The 18,489-nt window shown below is 38.4% G+C and overlaps 1 protein-coding gene across 3 annotated transcripts in view; it reads right to left on the reverse strand.

Annotated features, from left to right (window-relative positions):
• LOC136872575 (SUMO-activating enzyme subunit 1) overlaps positions 1 to 18,489 on the reverse strand; it is a 189,178-nt gene that overhangs the window by 78,181 nt on the left and 92,508 nt on the right. Inside the window, exon 6 of one of the 3 annotated variants that reach the window (XM_067146377.2) lies at positions 2,919 to 4,516. The exons of 1 other annotated variant lie outside the window; for it this stretch is intronic. In XM_067146377.2, coding sequence (XP_067002478.2) covers positions 4,357 to 4,516 — 160 coding nt within the window. In that variant the 3' untranslated portion in view covers positions 2,919 to 4,356. Of the gene's footprint in view, positions 1 to 2,918; positions 4,517 to 18,489 lie in introns of those variants that run through there. One more of the 3 variants, XM_067146378.2, reaches the window with a different exon arrangement.

Here is an 18,489-nt window from a genome sequence, read left to right on the forward strand (position 1 = left end):
TGAAAATGAAAGACTCCCTAGCCCTCGCAAACCTAATAGCGTCGGGGTCGGAAAAGAACAAGAGTTGACCAAGAGAGGTCGGATAGGATAGATGAAAGTGAGGAGCCTGACACAAGTGGAAGCAATGCCAGGACTCAGCTAAGGGCCCTGTGGTCGCCAACCCACGCTCCAAAGTTCAGAGCCCCTTGGGCCCCGTTTAGTCGCCTCTGACGACAGGCAGGGTATACCGTGGGTGTTATTCTACCGCCCCCACCCACAGGGGGGCACAACGATTTTAGTGCTCCATTAACAGCAACCTACAGAATTCTTTATACTTTGCAATTTATTTACCTGTGCACTGTTTTACACTTATTTGTGATTGGCTGATGATGACCAAAAATACTGGTCGAAACCGGTACCAATTGTAATTAAATAGGAATGTAAACTTACATTTCTTATTTGAATAGTACTGACAGGTTGAACCATTTTATACTTTCTTTTTAACTTATTAGGCCCAGTTGTATAAAACATTTGATCTGAGTTTAACGAGGAAAAATGGCTGCCAGTCAAGTTGAACTTGGATTTTCCGTTGTATAAACGCTAATCCAAGATCATCTCGTCTCGATCTAAGTTCAGATTTGACTGGCGAATATTCGTCGGTTAATCTCCTTGAACATAGATCATTATCATTCATATTAAACATTGAAGACTTGAGAAGTGTTTTCTTGTATCGTATCTGCGTAAGAATACCACACCTTAATAATATCGAGATGAATTATAAATATCTTGAATGCTAGTAGTTAAATAATATTGCTAAAGATCACTCGATTTTTTCAGAAGTGAGGTTATGTGAATATCATATAAACAATAGCCTACTGCCATACCAACACGTTGTTGTTACTTAGTTTTATGATACTGCTTCAATAATGAATTATTTTAAATTATGTTTCAAGTTTACAAAACAAAGCGACTGTGTAATATATATATATTTTTTCTTTAGCAGGGATGTCAGATTATTCCGACTTTTCGTCTGATGAAGAAGAGTTGATTCTACGGTGAGTTCCTCGCGTCTTTCGGTACAGACGGAATCCGATGATTGAAATGAGTGATCAAATGTTCGAAATGAGATTTTGTTTCTCGAAAGATGTTGAGGAACGACTGGAACTGAAGTTAAGGGACACACTACAAAAACCTACTCAAAGAAATTATCCCTTGTCACCCATGTGTATGTTTTATGCTACAAGAAGTTTTCAAATGGTTGTTGGAGATCTCTTCAAATTGACAAGTCAATGGCTTTCTCTTTCAACTTTGATGTCACCATATCGGTTCTTTTATTTTCTATTATATGTTTGTACCTTGATAGTACAATATCCACCAGATCGTCCTTTTATTTCGGTGTGAAATTCGCAGAATGCTCCTTTGAATTTCCTTCCATGTTTACTTCGCGAGATTTCAATATTATCTTCTTCTACAGTCACGGCAGTTTCGTATTTCATGTGTTTACAGTCACGGCCAGGTCAATCCCGCCATTTATGTATTATCCAAAGGGCCGAGCTATTTCGTATTTCATTTGTTTTGCGATGTTGCCACGTCCACTTTTTTGAACTGCGATTACATTTGAACTACACATGTGTAAACCGAGTTCAGTTTTATACAACACGATGAAGTCGTAATCTCAGTTCATTTTCAGAACTAAGTTCTTAATTGATCTCCAGTCAGATGTCTTTATACAACCAGGCCTTAGTGAACTCACTTCAATATGGAACAATATGAAAGTCTCATCTCTTAACTGTAAAAACTTGCTGTTGATAATGCAAACTACGAAAATGCCCAGAGTCTAATTTTCCTTCTTAATATAATATGTTTGTAGTTATCCAGGTACTCAAACCTATACAAATATTCCTACAACTGTAAAATATCTAGCCTTACAACTATTTTAATGATTTGACAAATATATCCACAGACCTGACGCTGTAGTAGGCCTAATTACTTCCCCAATAAAATGGAAATAGTATGTTGTGATGTGCAATGCCATGATTTCAGAAACTTCTGATATAATCCCACAAACGAATGGTTGAATAACCTGATATAATTAGCACAAACCAACCTTAAAATAAATGGTGGTTCTGCAACACGTTAATTTTTCTAATAAGTCAGTATTGTTCTTTACTGTTCTACAGGCCTGAAGTCTTTATAACTTATCAACTTGTAACACATTTCCAATTAATAAAGCAAAATAATGATGATAATAATAATAATAATAAAAAGTAAAGTAAACTCGTGTCCTCATACCGAGGTGGTGCAGCTCTTTTCAGGCACACCCCCAATGGAGGTGAGCTGCATGTACCATTTCAACCACATACCAGTCCTCCTGCCATTCTTAAATTTCTGGCAGTACCGGGAATCGAACCCGGGCCCCCGAGGACGGCAGCTAATAACACTAACCGTTACGCTACGGAGGCGGACAATAATAATAATAATAATAATAATAATAATAATAATAATAATCTGAAATTAAGAGGTAGCATAAAATCTCAAAACAGTATCTTCATTAATGGTGAGATACTGAGTCTTCTAGAAGTTATGTTCACCCTCTCAACCAAAGGAACAAAAATATTCATAACTGTCACTTTACTAAAGCAAAACCTTCTTTAAATTGTTGGTAACAATACATTTTGACAGGATTTTCCATCTCTTCTATGTGCATGGAAAGCATTCTGTGAATGAAATGCAACATATTCAGCAAAATCATCATCCATCTTGCTGCAACATAAGTGAGTCACTTAAGTGTGTGTAGGAGGTCCACTTACAGCAGTAAGCGGGACACTTAAGTTGGTAATGAAACCTGGCTTATAAGGGGCACTTATGTATAAGTGCTCTATGAATTTGGCCCCTCTGTCAACTGATGTGTTGCACAACAAAAACTTATAACAAAAATCTGAAGAAACTATACTGTTGTATTTCAGATAGATTACATATATGTAGCAATGACAACAAAATTATACAAAACATAGTAGTATTTAGCAGCAAATCCATAAAATATAGCATTTTGAGAAATACAGTAGTAGACACAAAGGTTTAAATGGTCTTTCAAATTCAACATTATATTTCATTCATACTAAAGGGGTTAAAGGTTAAAGGGGTTAGATTTTACAATTCCTTTCAAAAAAACCCACCTTGTTTCAAGTTTTCCTTAGTCGGAACTGTGGAGAATAAAAAATATGAAGAAAGAGTGACTAACCTAGGAAAGGATGCAGATACACACACATTGTAAGAAGACAGAAAGAGAGAGAGTGTCTTAGCAGCATGAGAGGTCAAGAATCCAAGGAGCAGTTATACTTTAACCCAAGAAATGGCAACCGTCCCGGCTCTCTAACTGCAATGTCAATCTACAATGACATACCCTATTTCAAGTTTCTATACGTATAATAAAGTACGTTGCTGAGAATCATCTACAGTTTCAATCTCCATACGTTAAAAAAAATGAAGAAAATTAACTAGCCCGCTTTATGATGTGACTGACCATGAATTTCAAACTTACTCTACATTTATTAGCTAGTTCTAGCGTAATAAGTAAGGTTGTATTTAGTTCAGTGTATATAATAATAAATTTGGCACAAATAATTTATCTAGGGCTTAATAAAGGATGAAAGGAACACAAACAAAAGTAGATTATGTGACTGGCTAGAAGAAAATGAAGGATCTCATTTTGAAGACACTGAGAAGCTGATCCTGAACACACAAATGCTGCTGATGATAATGCAGAGTTTATTGGCAATTTATTGCCTGCTGCATCAAGTACTGATAGTGATGAGTAAAGTGAACATGCTGCTGCTAACATGTGGGTTAGAGATTCCCCCAAACTCCCCCATCTTTTCAGTTGAGTGAAAAATGCATGCACAATGTACAAATTTTGCCGCATGACATTGCATACTGGATTTTGTTCATCCACCATGTTTCATTCTGTATAATAAGGAACATGAACTTATATTTTGATTTTGAAACTTTAATCTTCTATTTTCACATTATAAATACTGTACTCATAATGAGAAAGTCTCTAGTTTTATAATGATGCATAACAGTGCCATGTTATAATATATGATATCTGTAGCTTAAAATCTAGTAAATAATTTACCATGTAATTTCCTTTTACATTGTTGGTTCTAGGGCCAAGATGTGTGTATTGCATCCTTCTCCAGGCAAAGCTCTTTTCCTTTCCAATTTTTCAACGTCATTTGCCCGTATTTAGTCTTTGTCTCACAGCTGACAGGTACCTGACAATGCCCTGACAACTTTCAAACATCTGAATAGTCAATATTCAAAAAAAGTTGCATAAAATATTGCCAAAAGACTTTTTTGTAGTGCAGAGGTGAGTACTTAGTTGCCAATGCATTCAACAAACCCCAATAATTTTTCAGGATTGAAAAAGAACATATTGTTGTGTGGTCTTTCATTCCGAGAAACGGCTCGGATAATTTCCTGAGCCACAGCTCCTCCCATTATGGCACAAACAGGACTTATTTCACCAAATATCTTTCTGAAAATAAATAAATAAATAAATAAATAAATAAATAAATAAATAAATAAATACACAAACAGTCAATATTGAAGAAAATACAGATTAGGCGGCCAAGGGTAGCATTTTCCTGTCATGTGGAAGCAGGTTGAAACACATGTTCAGAGTGTGTGTGTGTGTGTGTGTGTGTGTGTGTGTGTGTGTGTGTGTGTGTGTGTGTGTGCGCGCGCGCGCGAGAGAGAGAGAGAAGTTTACTCAACACTGTGCCTAAACAGGTGTAGATCAATGTGTGCTCGAAAAACACTACACTTCATGGCCAAGAACAAAGGTTGATATATTTATAGTTTTATAAAATTTTGTGATGAAGAGAAATTAACTGGTGGTAAAATACTATACAATAAACCAACATTCCACCTCTGTAATGGTTAGAGCTATTAGCTGTCGTCCTCGGAGGCCTAGGGTTCGATTCCCGCTACTGCCAGAAATTTAAGACTGGAAGGAGGGCTGGTACGCGGTTAAAAAGCCACATGCAGCTCACATCCATTAGGTATGTGTCTGAAAAGAACTGCACCACCTCGGGATGGAGAAAACAATTTGCATTTATTAAATTTTTTAAATTTACAACCAACAGACTGTGGAGTCAAAATGTTGGGTCTGAGTAAAGTGACAATTAATTGTTAAGAAGGAAGCCATACTTTTCAGTGACAACTCATTTTAAATGCAACTTAAAAGCCTTCTAGTCTGCCAAATACATAATTTCAATATAAGTATTACACAATAACATACCTGTAAAAAAACAACACATTACTGAACAAGGAATAAAACTGTCACTGACCTGATAAGGGTGGGGGTGACATAATGGAGGGAAAGCGGACTGATAGCCGTTTGGATTTAAGTCAATGAAAGAGCTATGGTTTTTCAAACACCTCGCACTGTATGTTGGAATGGTGATGAAACAGGGCCTTTATTAACACATGGGTGATGGGCCCGAGAAATCTCATAGGACGCTCGCCAGCGACAGGTGACGGGCCCAGAGAAACCTTTGCTTTATTCATAACATCATTTTCTGTCCCCCTGTGACATATCTGGACCATTTATTGAACTATTTTGTACTTGCACATTGAGTAGAATAAATCGTAGATGTATATCTGTCACTTTTCTTTTATTCATGGTCTTCTTTTATTCTTTGATTTAGTTTCAAAATGTCGACTTTCTTTCTGCCGGTTCAGTCAATGATAAGATGGAGCGCTCGCGTAATACAGTGTTAGCTGACGACAATATTTTAGAAAAAGTGTATGCCGATAATCGTTTATATGGATACGATGATTATGAATCAGTTGAAATTGAATGTGAGAGTGATAGTGGAAGAGATATTCAATCCCCTACATGCCATAATTTACATAGTGTGCTCATTTATTCAAGTGACTCTTTCTGTAAGGTGCCACTGCACAAAGGGTCATGCTTCCAAAGATACCATACTCTCAAGCACTACTAGGGGCATTGGTGAGTACTCATACCAACTTCAAAGATAAAATCTTGACTAGTGTAATATTTATGTACATTTTCATAATCATGTGCACTCTAGTATCTCCGTAGAAAAATGTCTGGTCCACAGGTTATGTGACAAGCTGAAGCATCCGGTCAGCAATGTGTTAGTACAATTTGTTGTTACGTCGCACTGACACAGATAGGTCTTATGGCGATGATGGGATAAGAAAGGGCTAGGAGTGGGAAGGAAGCAGCTGTGGCCTTAATTGAGGTACGGCCCCAGCATTTGCCTTGTGTGAAAATGGGAAACCACAGAAAGCCATCTTCAGGGCTGCCAACAGTAGGGTTTGAACCTACTATCTCCCGGATGCAAGCTCACAGCTGCGCAGCCCTAACCTCATGGCCAACTCACCCGGTGAGCAATGTGTTAAGTTCCAAATTTCAAATTCATACATGTTTGGACAGAAATATTTCCGAATATTGAATGTGACTTGATAGAATCTGATGATGTTCTTTTAAGAACGAAACATGTCATTCTTTGTTTAATAGTATGTATTAAAGCTGAGGGGAAAGGTAAACTACTTTCCTACTCAAGAAAAATTGAAGTCTGTACCTACTGATTAATTTGACCAGAATGTAAAAAGAACATTCAGAAATACTACAAAAGAGAAATAATTCATTTGCAAAATGAAGCTGCTTGCTTCTACATAAGTTGCCGAAAGAATAGGATACCAATTTAATCTTGATAATGATATCTATGAAGGATGCATTCCCTTCCCCAAAAAAAAAAGTTGTGGATGCTATGGGAATTGTCACTTCCTTCTCTATGGCCTATGACATTATTATTATTATTATTATTATTATTATTATTATTATTATTATTATTATTATTAGTAGTAGTAGTAGTAGTAGTAGTATTATGTTTATGTCCCACTAACTACTTTTGTGGTTTTTAGGGAAGTCGAGATGCTGGAATTTTGTCCTACAGGAGTCCTTTTAAGTGCAGGTAAAGAGCAAATGTTTAAATTCATGGTGTCTCCGACTAAAAGCAGAGAATCGAGTGGACAGGTCCCAAGTACATGGCTCGGCATTTCTCTCTCCTTTGTACATTTCTACAAAGGGATTATCCATTCTTTTCACTGCTGTTACCAGACTGGCATAGTTCATTGTTCATCCATCTGGAGGGGGTTAGGTGAACTTTCTCCGAGATAAAGTTATGAAATACCTACAATGCATAAGCTTTTACATTTTGGCAAACAGGAAATAAACCTTGAAGACTGTAAGGAAACAAAACCAGAAATTCTTAAAACCAAAGGCATCTCGACTTTTGTGTACCTTACACCAAAGAGTGGCAGGGGGATAATAATAATAATAATAATAATAATAATAATAATAATAATAATAATAATAATAATAATAATAATAATAATAATAATAATAATAATAATAATATACAAACAAGTTCTTTTTTTGTCAGTATGGATTTGTTCTTTCAGCAACATTTCAAGTTATTAGTTCAAATATAATTTTCACTGTATTGGGATGAGATGGTTTTAACAGAGGGGAAAAAAAAAGAGGGAGAAAGAAAGAAAGAAAGAAAGAAAGAAAGAAAGAAAGACATAACAAAATGAAAAATTAAAATGAGACGTTGGAGCCCACTGATGGGTACTGTAGACCTGCCCAAATGTGGGGCAGCTGTCATGCCCACCATTTCTAAAATTTAATGCTAAATTTGATTTGAACTACTTTTTGCTTTGTTACTCTGAAATTGCTGGGCTGAGTGGTTCAGACAGCAGAACCCAAGTTGATCCCAATTCAGTCTGGTGGTATATAAAGGTGTTCAAATATGCCAGCCTCATGTCTGTTGATTTACCATAATGCAAGAGGTCCTGCAGGACAAAATTCAGGCACTGCAGTCTCCGAACACCATGAAACTAGTTAGTGGGATGGAAAACAAATAACATTATCTATATATTAAAAAAGTTTACTAACAACAGATTTGTCCAGTCTGTCTGTCTGTTCTACTGGACCAATTTGCTTCACTTTCATTTTATTCTCTCTGGAATTACCTGCCAGTGAATCATCAGGCATTGATAGGTCTCTTAAGTTCAGTCAACTCTGAGTATTCATAAAATGAAATCACTAAATGATCACTACAATAACTGCAGGCAAAGGCGCACCCTAACCCGCAATACATTCTGTACTTAGCAGGTTGCACACAGTTAAGGAGCAATATGTTTACATGAAGATATTGGCAAAGCTAAGCGATTAAAAATGACGGTGACTATAGGCAAACCTGCAATTTCAACCAAACTTGATACACATTTGACTTAATACTATCTAGAGAGAAATACCCTAGGAGTGGAGTGGGAAGGGAGTGACACGTAAAAATAATTTTTTTAAAACAACCTACATTAGTGTTGAATACGTAGTTTTGGGGGTCGCTGAGATGAATAGTGACACTCCAGATGACATAAAAGCCCAGTTCAGCTACCATCAGCATGAAGGCTAGTGAAAGTGAAAATGAAAATACACAGCTGAGAAATTGGAGAAAAGGTCAGGAAGATTTTTCTTTTTTTACAATTGGTTTTATGTTGCACCGACACAGATAGATTTTATGGCGACGATGGGACAGGAAAGGCTTAGAAGTGGGAAGAAAGCGATGTGCTGAACCTGAGAAATTGGAGAAAAGGCCGAAAGTCCAGGAAGATTTTTTATTTTTTATACAATTGGCTTTACATCGCACCAACACAGATAGATCTTATGGCAACGATGGGATAGGAAAGGCTTACGAGTGGAAAGGAAGCATCCATTGCCTTAATTAAGGTACAGCCTCAGTATTTGCCTGGTGTGAAAATGGGAAACCACGGAAAATCATCTTCAGGGCTGCCGACAGTTGGGTTCAAACCCACTATCTTTCGGATGCAAGCTCAAGCTGCATGCCTTTAACCGCATAGCTAACTCTCGCGGTTGGGCCAGGATGAAGCAGGCCTAAAGACTGTTTGGGACGTACTAGTATGTCTGAACCTAACTTCAGGAAAATTCTCTTTAACACGTTCACTGCCACCATAATTAAACATATAAATCGCCCCAATGCACATGTGCGTCATTAGCACTGAAGAACGATATACAGTAATATCCTAGACACCGGTAGACGCACATGTTCGTCATTAATGTGTGTGTTATTAACACAGCATATGTACATTGCATTGTAACAAATGGTGTTACACTGTTATTACAATAAATTGAAATTACCTATTCAATACAAGGACATTTATTAGTGTGAAATGATCAAATGTCTTTTACATAAGGTACTAGTTTCGGCACTTATATCGTGCCATCAGCAGCCATAGAGTTAAATTAGGCAATCACAAACAATCTTAAAACAATTTAAAACACATTATAACATCTCCATAGCTGCCATCTTTTCTAAATCAAAAATAGGAAGATTGTTTAATTCTTGGATTTCATCACATATATTGCGCCACGGTCTAAGTGAAAAAAGGCCAGGATAAAAGGCATATGTATCTACAATAACAATGTGAATTGACCATTAAATTTAATATCTTCAACTAAAAAAAACATAACAATAGTTACAAGAAAATGTACCTAATCACTCTCCTTTATGACACATACATACATATAATTATAGCCCAGATTTCCATGCAAATGCATGTTTTTAAATAAGCTAGCTACACTTCTCAAACTTTGCAAATATTCGTTTTACGGTTTAACAATTCCAAATAACCGTTCTTTTTCCGTGCATGTTTGCATGTTTTGGCATTTTTTGGAGAAAATTCATGCATAATGCATATTTGGAAGATTTTGGATTTAATAGCGCATATTTGGACGTTTAATATTGCATAATATGACTTTTATTCTGACTTTGACGCATATACAGTATATTGTTAACTTGCATCATAGTGCATTTTCTGAATGTTAGTTTGCAGAATTTGGGACAATTTTTCACGTTGTAGGCTACAGTATGTCTATTACTGAGAGACGGAGAGAATGTATTCCTGGCATCCTATGTGACAACCATAGTTAGTAGCCTACATACGGTACAGGTCCTACAGTATAATGCAATTAATCAAACACTTTCTTATCTGTTGCTTGAGTAAACAATGACGTAAGTCGGAAGGCCCCACGTCGAAATCTAATTCTTAGGAATAAGGTGTCCCAGTTTTACAGTTGTACATTGCTATAAATTGAACCGTAAATTGTGCATTAATCATTCACGGCTCATTTTTCGTCTGTTAGACGAACAAAAGAAACCTTGTATCGCACTTCTGTGGTGCCGCGTTACTGGGAGAGCAGCTTACAAATTCTGGTTTTTCATTGAACCCTCTACCGTTGTTATACTGGAATGTCCTACCCGGAACTCTCAATCGTCACACGTCTGTGTTATCGCAGCAAGCAATCGTTACCACTTATTGAGGACATTCAAATGTGTCTGCAATCATCGCATGGAGAAGCAGCTGCCGCAGATATAGATAAGTTGAACAAACTAATTCGTTCAAATCCTGATTTTGAATTCGTCAAGCTTATAAAAGACTTATTGTGGTGAAAATGCAAAAGACGTACAATTTGACCTCACTTTGTCCGAATGTCTTCATTGAATTATGCATCTATCACTTCTCGTGACGTAAAAAGATAATTTTATGTGCTCGGATGGCAAGCATTTGGAAGGAATTCTTCAGTATTAAGATCAAAAATGCCAGCAAATCTGAAGAAAACAGTATTTGACCAATGCATCCTTCCTGTGCTGACTTATGGCTGTGAGACTTGGACTCTGAACGAATTCACAAAAGGGAAACTTCGGACCGCGCAGAGAGCCATGGAAAGGTCAATGCTAGGCTATACAAAGAAAGATAGGAAAAGAGCTGATGACATCCGGTCTGTTACAAAGGTTAAAGACATCTTAGAGAGAGTACGCTCCTTAAAATGGCAGTGGGCTGGCCATGTTGCACGAAGAAATGATGATAGATGGACAAAACTAGTGCTGGAGTGGAGTCCGAGAGAACATCGAAGGCCTAGAGGAAGACCACCGGACAGATGGGACAAAGATATCAAGAAGATCGCTGGTACCACTTGGATGAGATCTGCCCAAGACCGTTCTACTTGGAGAAGACTGTTGAAGGCCTACCTATACCCACGACTTAAAGAGGCCACATCATTTTAATGATTGAAATGGCTGATTGTATATGATTGTATAATGTATGTGCTGAATAATAAACGGATGAGCTTAAATCAAGACAATTTGGAGAAATTAGGGTAGTTTTTGTTCATGTTTGAAAAGGAACTGAATTTTGATAGTGCATATTTTCCAGTTTATTGTGCATGTTATGCCATATGATAGTGCATGAATGCATGCATGTTTTGCCATATGATAGTGCATGGAAATCCGGGCTCTACATATAATAATACAGTCAAACCTCAATATCTCGAACCACCATTACTCGAATTTTCAGTATCTCAAAGTAACTTAAATTTTCTGGCCGTCTGTCCTATTCTTCACGTCTATTTATTTCTCTATTACTCGAAATTTGGTTACACGAATTTCTCAAAGCAAACATTTTCTCCCTTGAAGCGAAAAATTCTCTGTAACTCAAATTTTGTGCAACATTAACGGTGCAATACGGCATTTGTGGTTTGTGAGGAACAGTTACCAAGTAATGAAAGGATTACAGTGAAGCTGGGAACTAACATGACGGGAACCGAAAAACTCTAACTTCTAGTGATCAGAAAATCGGCAAAGCCTCGCTGTTTCACGGGTGTCAATCACCGGTCACGTACGAAAGCAAGCCCAGAAGTAGCGGATGACAAGCTCCATTTACAAAACTCAGGTACGTGGTATTGACAAGACGTTTCAACATGAAGGGAGGAAAAGTTAACAGCAACAAACAGAAGAGACTAACGGACTTTTATTTTCCAAAGGTGTTAATGCAGCTGAGCCATTCCATGTCAAAGTGGCCAAATACATTTAAAAATAAATCTTGAAAATACTAGTTTTAAAATATTTTTCCTGTTACACAATATATTGAAGTGCATGCTAATGATAAGCATTTTACAAAATTTCTATTTCATACAGTTTTGTGTTTGTTTAAATCTCGGTATATGTATCTCACCAATTAGGAATGAAAAATTTATAAGTTGGCAGCCCTTGTACACTGACAACTGAAGATTCTATCACGGCTATCATAATGAAACTTCTAACATATAATAGTAAAACTGAAGATTTTCGTTCCAACTGACTAATGGAGGGAAAAATACAACTCTTTTATTGTCCAACAGTATAGTTTCCTTAGTGTGCAAAATTAATACTTTTTTATGAATTGAGTCTGAATTAGATCTACTTCAGATTGTCCCATCCGTAACAGAAGGTAAGAAAGACAATTATTTTGGACGAATAGTTAGATCAAATACTGTAATTTTAGCATAACCTCAAAAGATAAATATGCTTGAACCAATTAAAAACTTTTTATTTAATTTTAAAATAGTGTCACATCCGTAACACATTTTGTACATTTTCAAAAACATACAGAATATTAATTTGAGAATTAAAATGTTTTCACTAAATCTTCATTTACATATGAAACAAAGCTTAATATTCATGTTTGAGTGATGGTTTTATCATTCTTTATTTGAGTTTTGTATAATGAAGGGCACACATTTTCAATAATACAGATTTATATTAATTATTCGGTCAGCTTCACGTTTATTGATTGTTCGAACAATTAAGCAATGGAGTGAAGGACAGCTTGTTTTGGCATACACTACTGAATTAAGATGTTAAAAAATTGGTGGTAGACTTACTGGCTCTGATTTTCTTTAGATTATTTAGGAGCCATTAATCTACATGGAAGATGGATAAGGAACAGTCAGTGAAAGAAAAAAACAGATCAAGGGTGAAGAAGTATAGAGCAAAATTAAAGCAAGACAAGGAAAGTTTGAAAATACATCAAGAGGCAGATGCAGAGCGGAAAAGAAAAGAAAGGACTAAGGCAAAAGAACATCTAAGTTCAAACAGTTCTACAGCGTCAGGTAGGATGGAAATAATTATAAAACAACGACACGAGAGAGAGAGAAAAAGGGTTCAGAGGTTGAAAAAGAAAAATACAACAAAATCACCTATGATACCTGCTGCTGATGGTTTGCACTTAGGTACTTTTAAGTGCAAACAGTCCCCTGGAAAGGCAACTCAGAGAGAGGGAAGCGTGTTCTTCTGACGAGTTCAAGTAAAAAACTTGCAGTTGTACGAAAGCTTGTCTATAAAATGGCATCTGAATCATCACAACTGGTCAAAAAAAGTGCCTAAAATTGCAGCTAAATTTCTAACCCAAGAAATTAAAGAAAAAGTATGGCCATTTTATGCATGAGATGACGTCAGTCGTCAGGCACCAGGTACAAAGACTTAAACTTGAAGTCAAGCGAAATATTTTAGTGAAAAAGTGCTGGAAACTTTTTAACAACAACTGTTCAAATGAATAGAAATAGTTTTTAAAATAGGCTAACTATAAGTATATCCATTCCATCTCATTTCACTAACCTGTTTAACCACCACACTGTTTTAAATTCATTTTAATTCAATTCATATTTACGTAATATTTAAGAAGAACACGGTACCCGATTATAACGTACTTAAAGATAAACACTTAGTGAATCACCTAAGCTATATAAACAGCTGAAGATATTCTAAAAAAGAACGAAACATGTACTGAGTGTAATTAATTTGTTAAAATGCAAATATAAGTATCAAAAAGGTGGAAGATTTTTATTGTTATAAGTCTTTGTAATAGAATTTGATACTGAAAATGAAGCTGATTTCTTGCAAAGGCACCAGGTAGGAGAGATTACAAAACAATCAAAGACCAGAGTACAGGTGAGAGACAGAAAGTTTTCAGAAAAGGCACATGATACTGACAGTAGGAGAAGCCTATTCCTTTTCTGTAAGTGAAAATCCAGACAATGACATTAAAAAAAGCAAATTCTATGATTTAAGGCCAAAAAATATTCTGCTTTCCTCTGATATGCCGCACAATGTGAATGTGTGTGTGTGCGTGCGTGCGTGCACGCGCGTGTGCGCTGGCGCGTGGCAAAGCATATCGAGAACTTTCCGAAGACTGCAAAAATCCTGATTATGAAACTTTGTTGCAACTAAAGTAATGAACAATGTATGTCAGGTATGTGCAGTACTTGTAGCATGAATAGTGTAATCAGTACATTACCGAATGAATGTGATCTAACAGCCACTATTTCCTGGAAATACTGGACTGAAATTTGTGGGCGACCTGTACTTAGCACTACTGATGGCTCAGTCGAGGAGGCTGTCAATATCCTTGATAAGGTAGCACCAAAATTCAAGTTACACTGTTTTGTAAAAACCATTCAAGGGAATTATTTTGAACAGCAGAAAACATTCACTCACAAGAAGCTGTAATTCAAATTGATTATGCAGAGAACTATTCCTGAGTAGCACAAGATGAAATCCAGAGTCCACACTGGAACAGTTTACAAGTAACAATATTTACATGTGTAGCATGGTTGAAAGGTGGATCAAAGGAATGTTATGCAATTATAAGTGATGATCTAAGCCATGAAAAATGTTGTGTTTGGGTTTTTTCTTAAAACCATAATTAATGACTTAAGGGAAACACATGATATTGGGAACATAACATTTTTTTCTAATGGCGCTGCAAGCCAATTTAAGAATTAATATACATTAGGTAATCTCTGTTACCTAACTGATGACTTCGGTATTGATGGTGAGTGGTGTTTCTCTGCCACCTCCCATGGAAAAGCTGTGGATGGCATAGGAGGGACCATTAAGAGGATGGTGTGGGAAAAAGTCAAAGCACGACAAGCAATTGTTACATCAGTCGAAGACTTTTACAAGATAGGCAGTGATGCTGTCAAGGGGATTCGCTTAATTTTAGTAAACAGTGAAAAAGTAAAAGAATACAGAGGCTTCTTAGAAGAAAGATGGAAAACTGTCAATGCCATTCCGAACATCCAGTCAAGCCATTACTTCTGGGCTTCTTGTCTGTACCAAGGCTATATTGTAACTGGAAGGACTGTAACATCGGAAATCATTTACACCAAATTTGGCAAGAAGGGGGTGATAATGAGTCAGAGAGTGATACAGAATATTGGGCAATTCAACCAGGATCTAAAATAAGTTACAGTGATGTATATACAGACACTGACTTCACTGGAAACAATGAACTTGACCTGCCCAAGATATCTTTCTTTTTTTGCTATCTGCTTTACGTCGCACCGACACAGATAGGCCTTATGGCGATGATGGGATAGGGAAGGCCTACTTGGAAGGAAGCGGCCGTGGCCTTAATTAAGGTACAGCCCCAGCATTTGCCTGGTGTGAAAATGGGAAACCACGAAAAACCATCTTCAGGGCTGCCGACAGTGGGATTCGAACCCCCTATCTCCCGGATGCAAGCTCACAGCCGCGCGCCTCTAACCGCACGGCCAACTTGCCCGGTGCCCAAGATATCAAAGAAGAATATTCAAGGAGGGCAATACTTACTTATGGAACATGTGAGTCAAAACAAAAAGAAGACAAAACACAGATTTGTGGTTGTGAGTCCAGGTGGTGTTGAAGATGACAGATTTGAAGTTTACTTTTTTTTTGCTTTACGTCGCACCAACACAGATAGGTCTTATGGCGACGATGGAACAGGGAAGGGCTAGGAGTGGGATGGAAGCGACCGTAGCCTTAATTAAGGTACAGCCCCAGCATTTGCCTGGTGTGAAAATGGGAAACCACGGAAAACCATTTTCAGGGCTGCCGACAGTAGGGTTCAAACCTACTATCTCCCGAATACTGGATACTGGTACTGGCCGCACTTAAGCGACTGCAGCTATTGAGCTTGGTTTGAAGTTTACTACATAAAACAAGTTTGCAGTGGCATTTCCAAAGACATTCTTTACAAAACAGACACAGCAAAAAAATATTAGTTAAGTTTTCAGAAGTGTTAGGATTATTACCAGAACCTGACATAAAACCAATAGCAGATAGGATTTTCTATAAGTTTGCAAAGAAAATTCCAGGACTATAAACTGCTGTTCACAATTTTGAACAATATGTCACATAAATATGTTGTACAATGATACTTGATAGAATTGATATTAACAAAGTACTTAATTTAATATAGGCTTGTGTATAAATGAATTCCCATGATATTGAGCCTTTTGTCCCATCTGTAACGTCCCGTCCGCAACATGCTACTCATGCACTTAATATTTAATTTTATTGCTTAGTATAATTAAACTTTAAAACTTCTTATCATTTCCCTTCATCCATCTGTAGCCGGGTAGGGGCAAATATGGTTCCTCTCCACTTTCTTCGGTCTTTCCACCACTCCTCCTCCAACACTGTGTCCCAGTCCAGGTTCCTTTCTATAATACTGCGATCCTTCCATCTCAATTGTGGTCGCCCATGGCCTCTCCTTCCTTGGATTTGCATTTCCATTACATTTTTTGGCATTCCTTCGTCACTCATTCGCTTTGTGTGCCCAAACAATCTTGGTCGGCTCTATTCAGAGGCAGCCCTACCTAGGGAGTGGTGCCCCTGCCTATGTGAGTCCCAGAACACACTGACCCGGTGTGTAACATCTGGTATGGGTCCCACTTCAGGGCTACGAGCGAAGACCTCAATGGCATCTACAGTGGAGAAGGTGGACTTCGGTACGGTGGAGATGGCGGAAGGGGCAAACCCGTAGCGTCTGTACTCCAGAGGAGCGGCTATGAAAGGCATCTGTCTCCATATTAGGGGCGGCCTAATTTTGAACCTGACAGTAGGTATAAAATGATGATGATGATGCTTGTTGTTTAAAGGGGCCTAACATCGAAGGTCATCGGCCCCTAATGGAACGAGATAAACGACATGAGAGATGATGTTAAAATTTTAAAAACATATCCACTGACTAGAGTTTTAAAAAAATGATGATGGAGAAAAATGAGGGTGAGATTAAAACAATCAGTGGATCTAATACGCAATGCCTTACTTTCCAATAAAAAGAGAATATACAGGAAGACTAAACAATAAGGCATTGCCTGGTAGTATATAATTTACGTGAGACGTTAAAATAACACATTAAAATAGGCAACACAAACTAAAATGAAGTCAATGGGATAAAAGCGCAAGTGACACAAAACACACTAGGACAAAGGACAGCATCACACACGATAAAGCAGTCCACTATCCCTCATAAAGCGGACGACGAGGTCTGCTGACTGCTCGTCATCACGCAAGATAAGGGAGATAGTACTCGGAAGGTTAAGACTACGGCGCAGATCGACCAGGTCCACACACTCCGTAAGGATGTGCACCATAGTAAGATGGTCTCCGCAGGTACACACCGGAGGGGGTTCTCCTTTCAAAAGATGCGAGTGAGTCAAGATGCCGTGGCCGATCCGAAGACGACATAATACCACGGCTTCCCTCCGCGAAGCCCGAAGGGAAGTCCTCCATACCTTCATTGTTCTTTTTATCGCTCTCAGCTTATTGGGAAGTGGAATGGCCAGCCACACAATCTCCCAATGGGACATAACAAGATGTCGCACCTGGGAGCGAATATCACTTGCTGGAACCTTGAAGGGCAACGGGGGCAGTGTAACTGCCTCCTTGGCAGCCTGATCTACTAACTCGATTCCCTCTATGCCCATGTGGCTTGGGAGCCACAGAAACGTGATTCTGGTGCCAGCATCCCAACACCCGGCCAGCAGGTCCTGGATCCGCTGCACCAGAGGGTGCCGAAGGAAACAGGTATCTTATAGACAGGAGCGAACTCAAGGAGTCAGTACACAGAAGAAAGTGTCGGCGCTCATTGTACAGTGCGTACCGCAGAGCTTCACAGATAGCATAGAGCTCTGCTGTGTACACACTACAGGTTGCCGGAAGAGCAAAAAGGAACCTATCATTGTCAACAACGAACGCACAGCCCACCTTCATATCTGTCCTTGAACCATCCGTGTAGACGACGACTGAACCTGGATAGCGGCCCACAACGGACCGAAAGAGCCTCCGATAAATCGAAGGGTCCGTGCTTTCCTTTGGGCCAGTGTGCAGATCCAGGATTATTTCAGGTCGTCGTACGACCCACGGAGGTACCCCACTTGGTTGTCTGACAAGGCAAGGAACCGAAGGTACGTCAAACAATTCGGAAACGCTATCCAAGCGTATCCCAACCGGCCGCGTCGCTCGAGGACGAGCAGCGTACAGCAAACGGTTGCCATTGTTGAACACGCAAGGATAGCTTGGATGAAGTGGCATCTGTCGCAAATTTGCAGCATATGTAAGTAGAAGGTGCTGGCGCCTCAGGTGTAAAGGCGGCACACCAGACTCAGCGAGCAGGCTAGCGATGGGGCTTGTACGAAAAGCTCCCGTCGCCAACCTAACCCCGCTGTGGTGGATACTGTTCAGCTTCGCAAGAACGCTTGGTCTTGCGGAGCCATATGCTGCACTACCGTAGTCTAACCGGGATAAA

The sequence above is a fragment of the Anabrus simplex genome, chromosome 4 (assembly GCF_040414725.1).
Source record: "Anabrus simplex isolate iqAnaSimp1 chromosome 4, ASM4041472v1, whole genome shotgun sequence".
Classification (NCBI taxonomy): domain Eukaryota; kingdom Metazoa; phylum Arthropoda; class Insecta; order Orthoptera; family Tettigoniidae; genus Anabrus; species Anabrus simplex.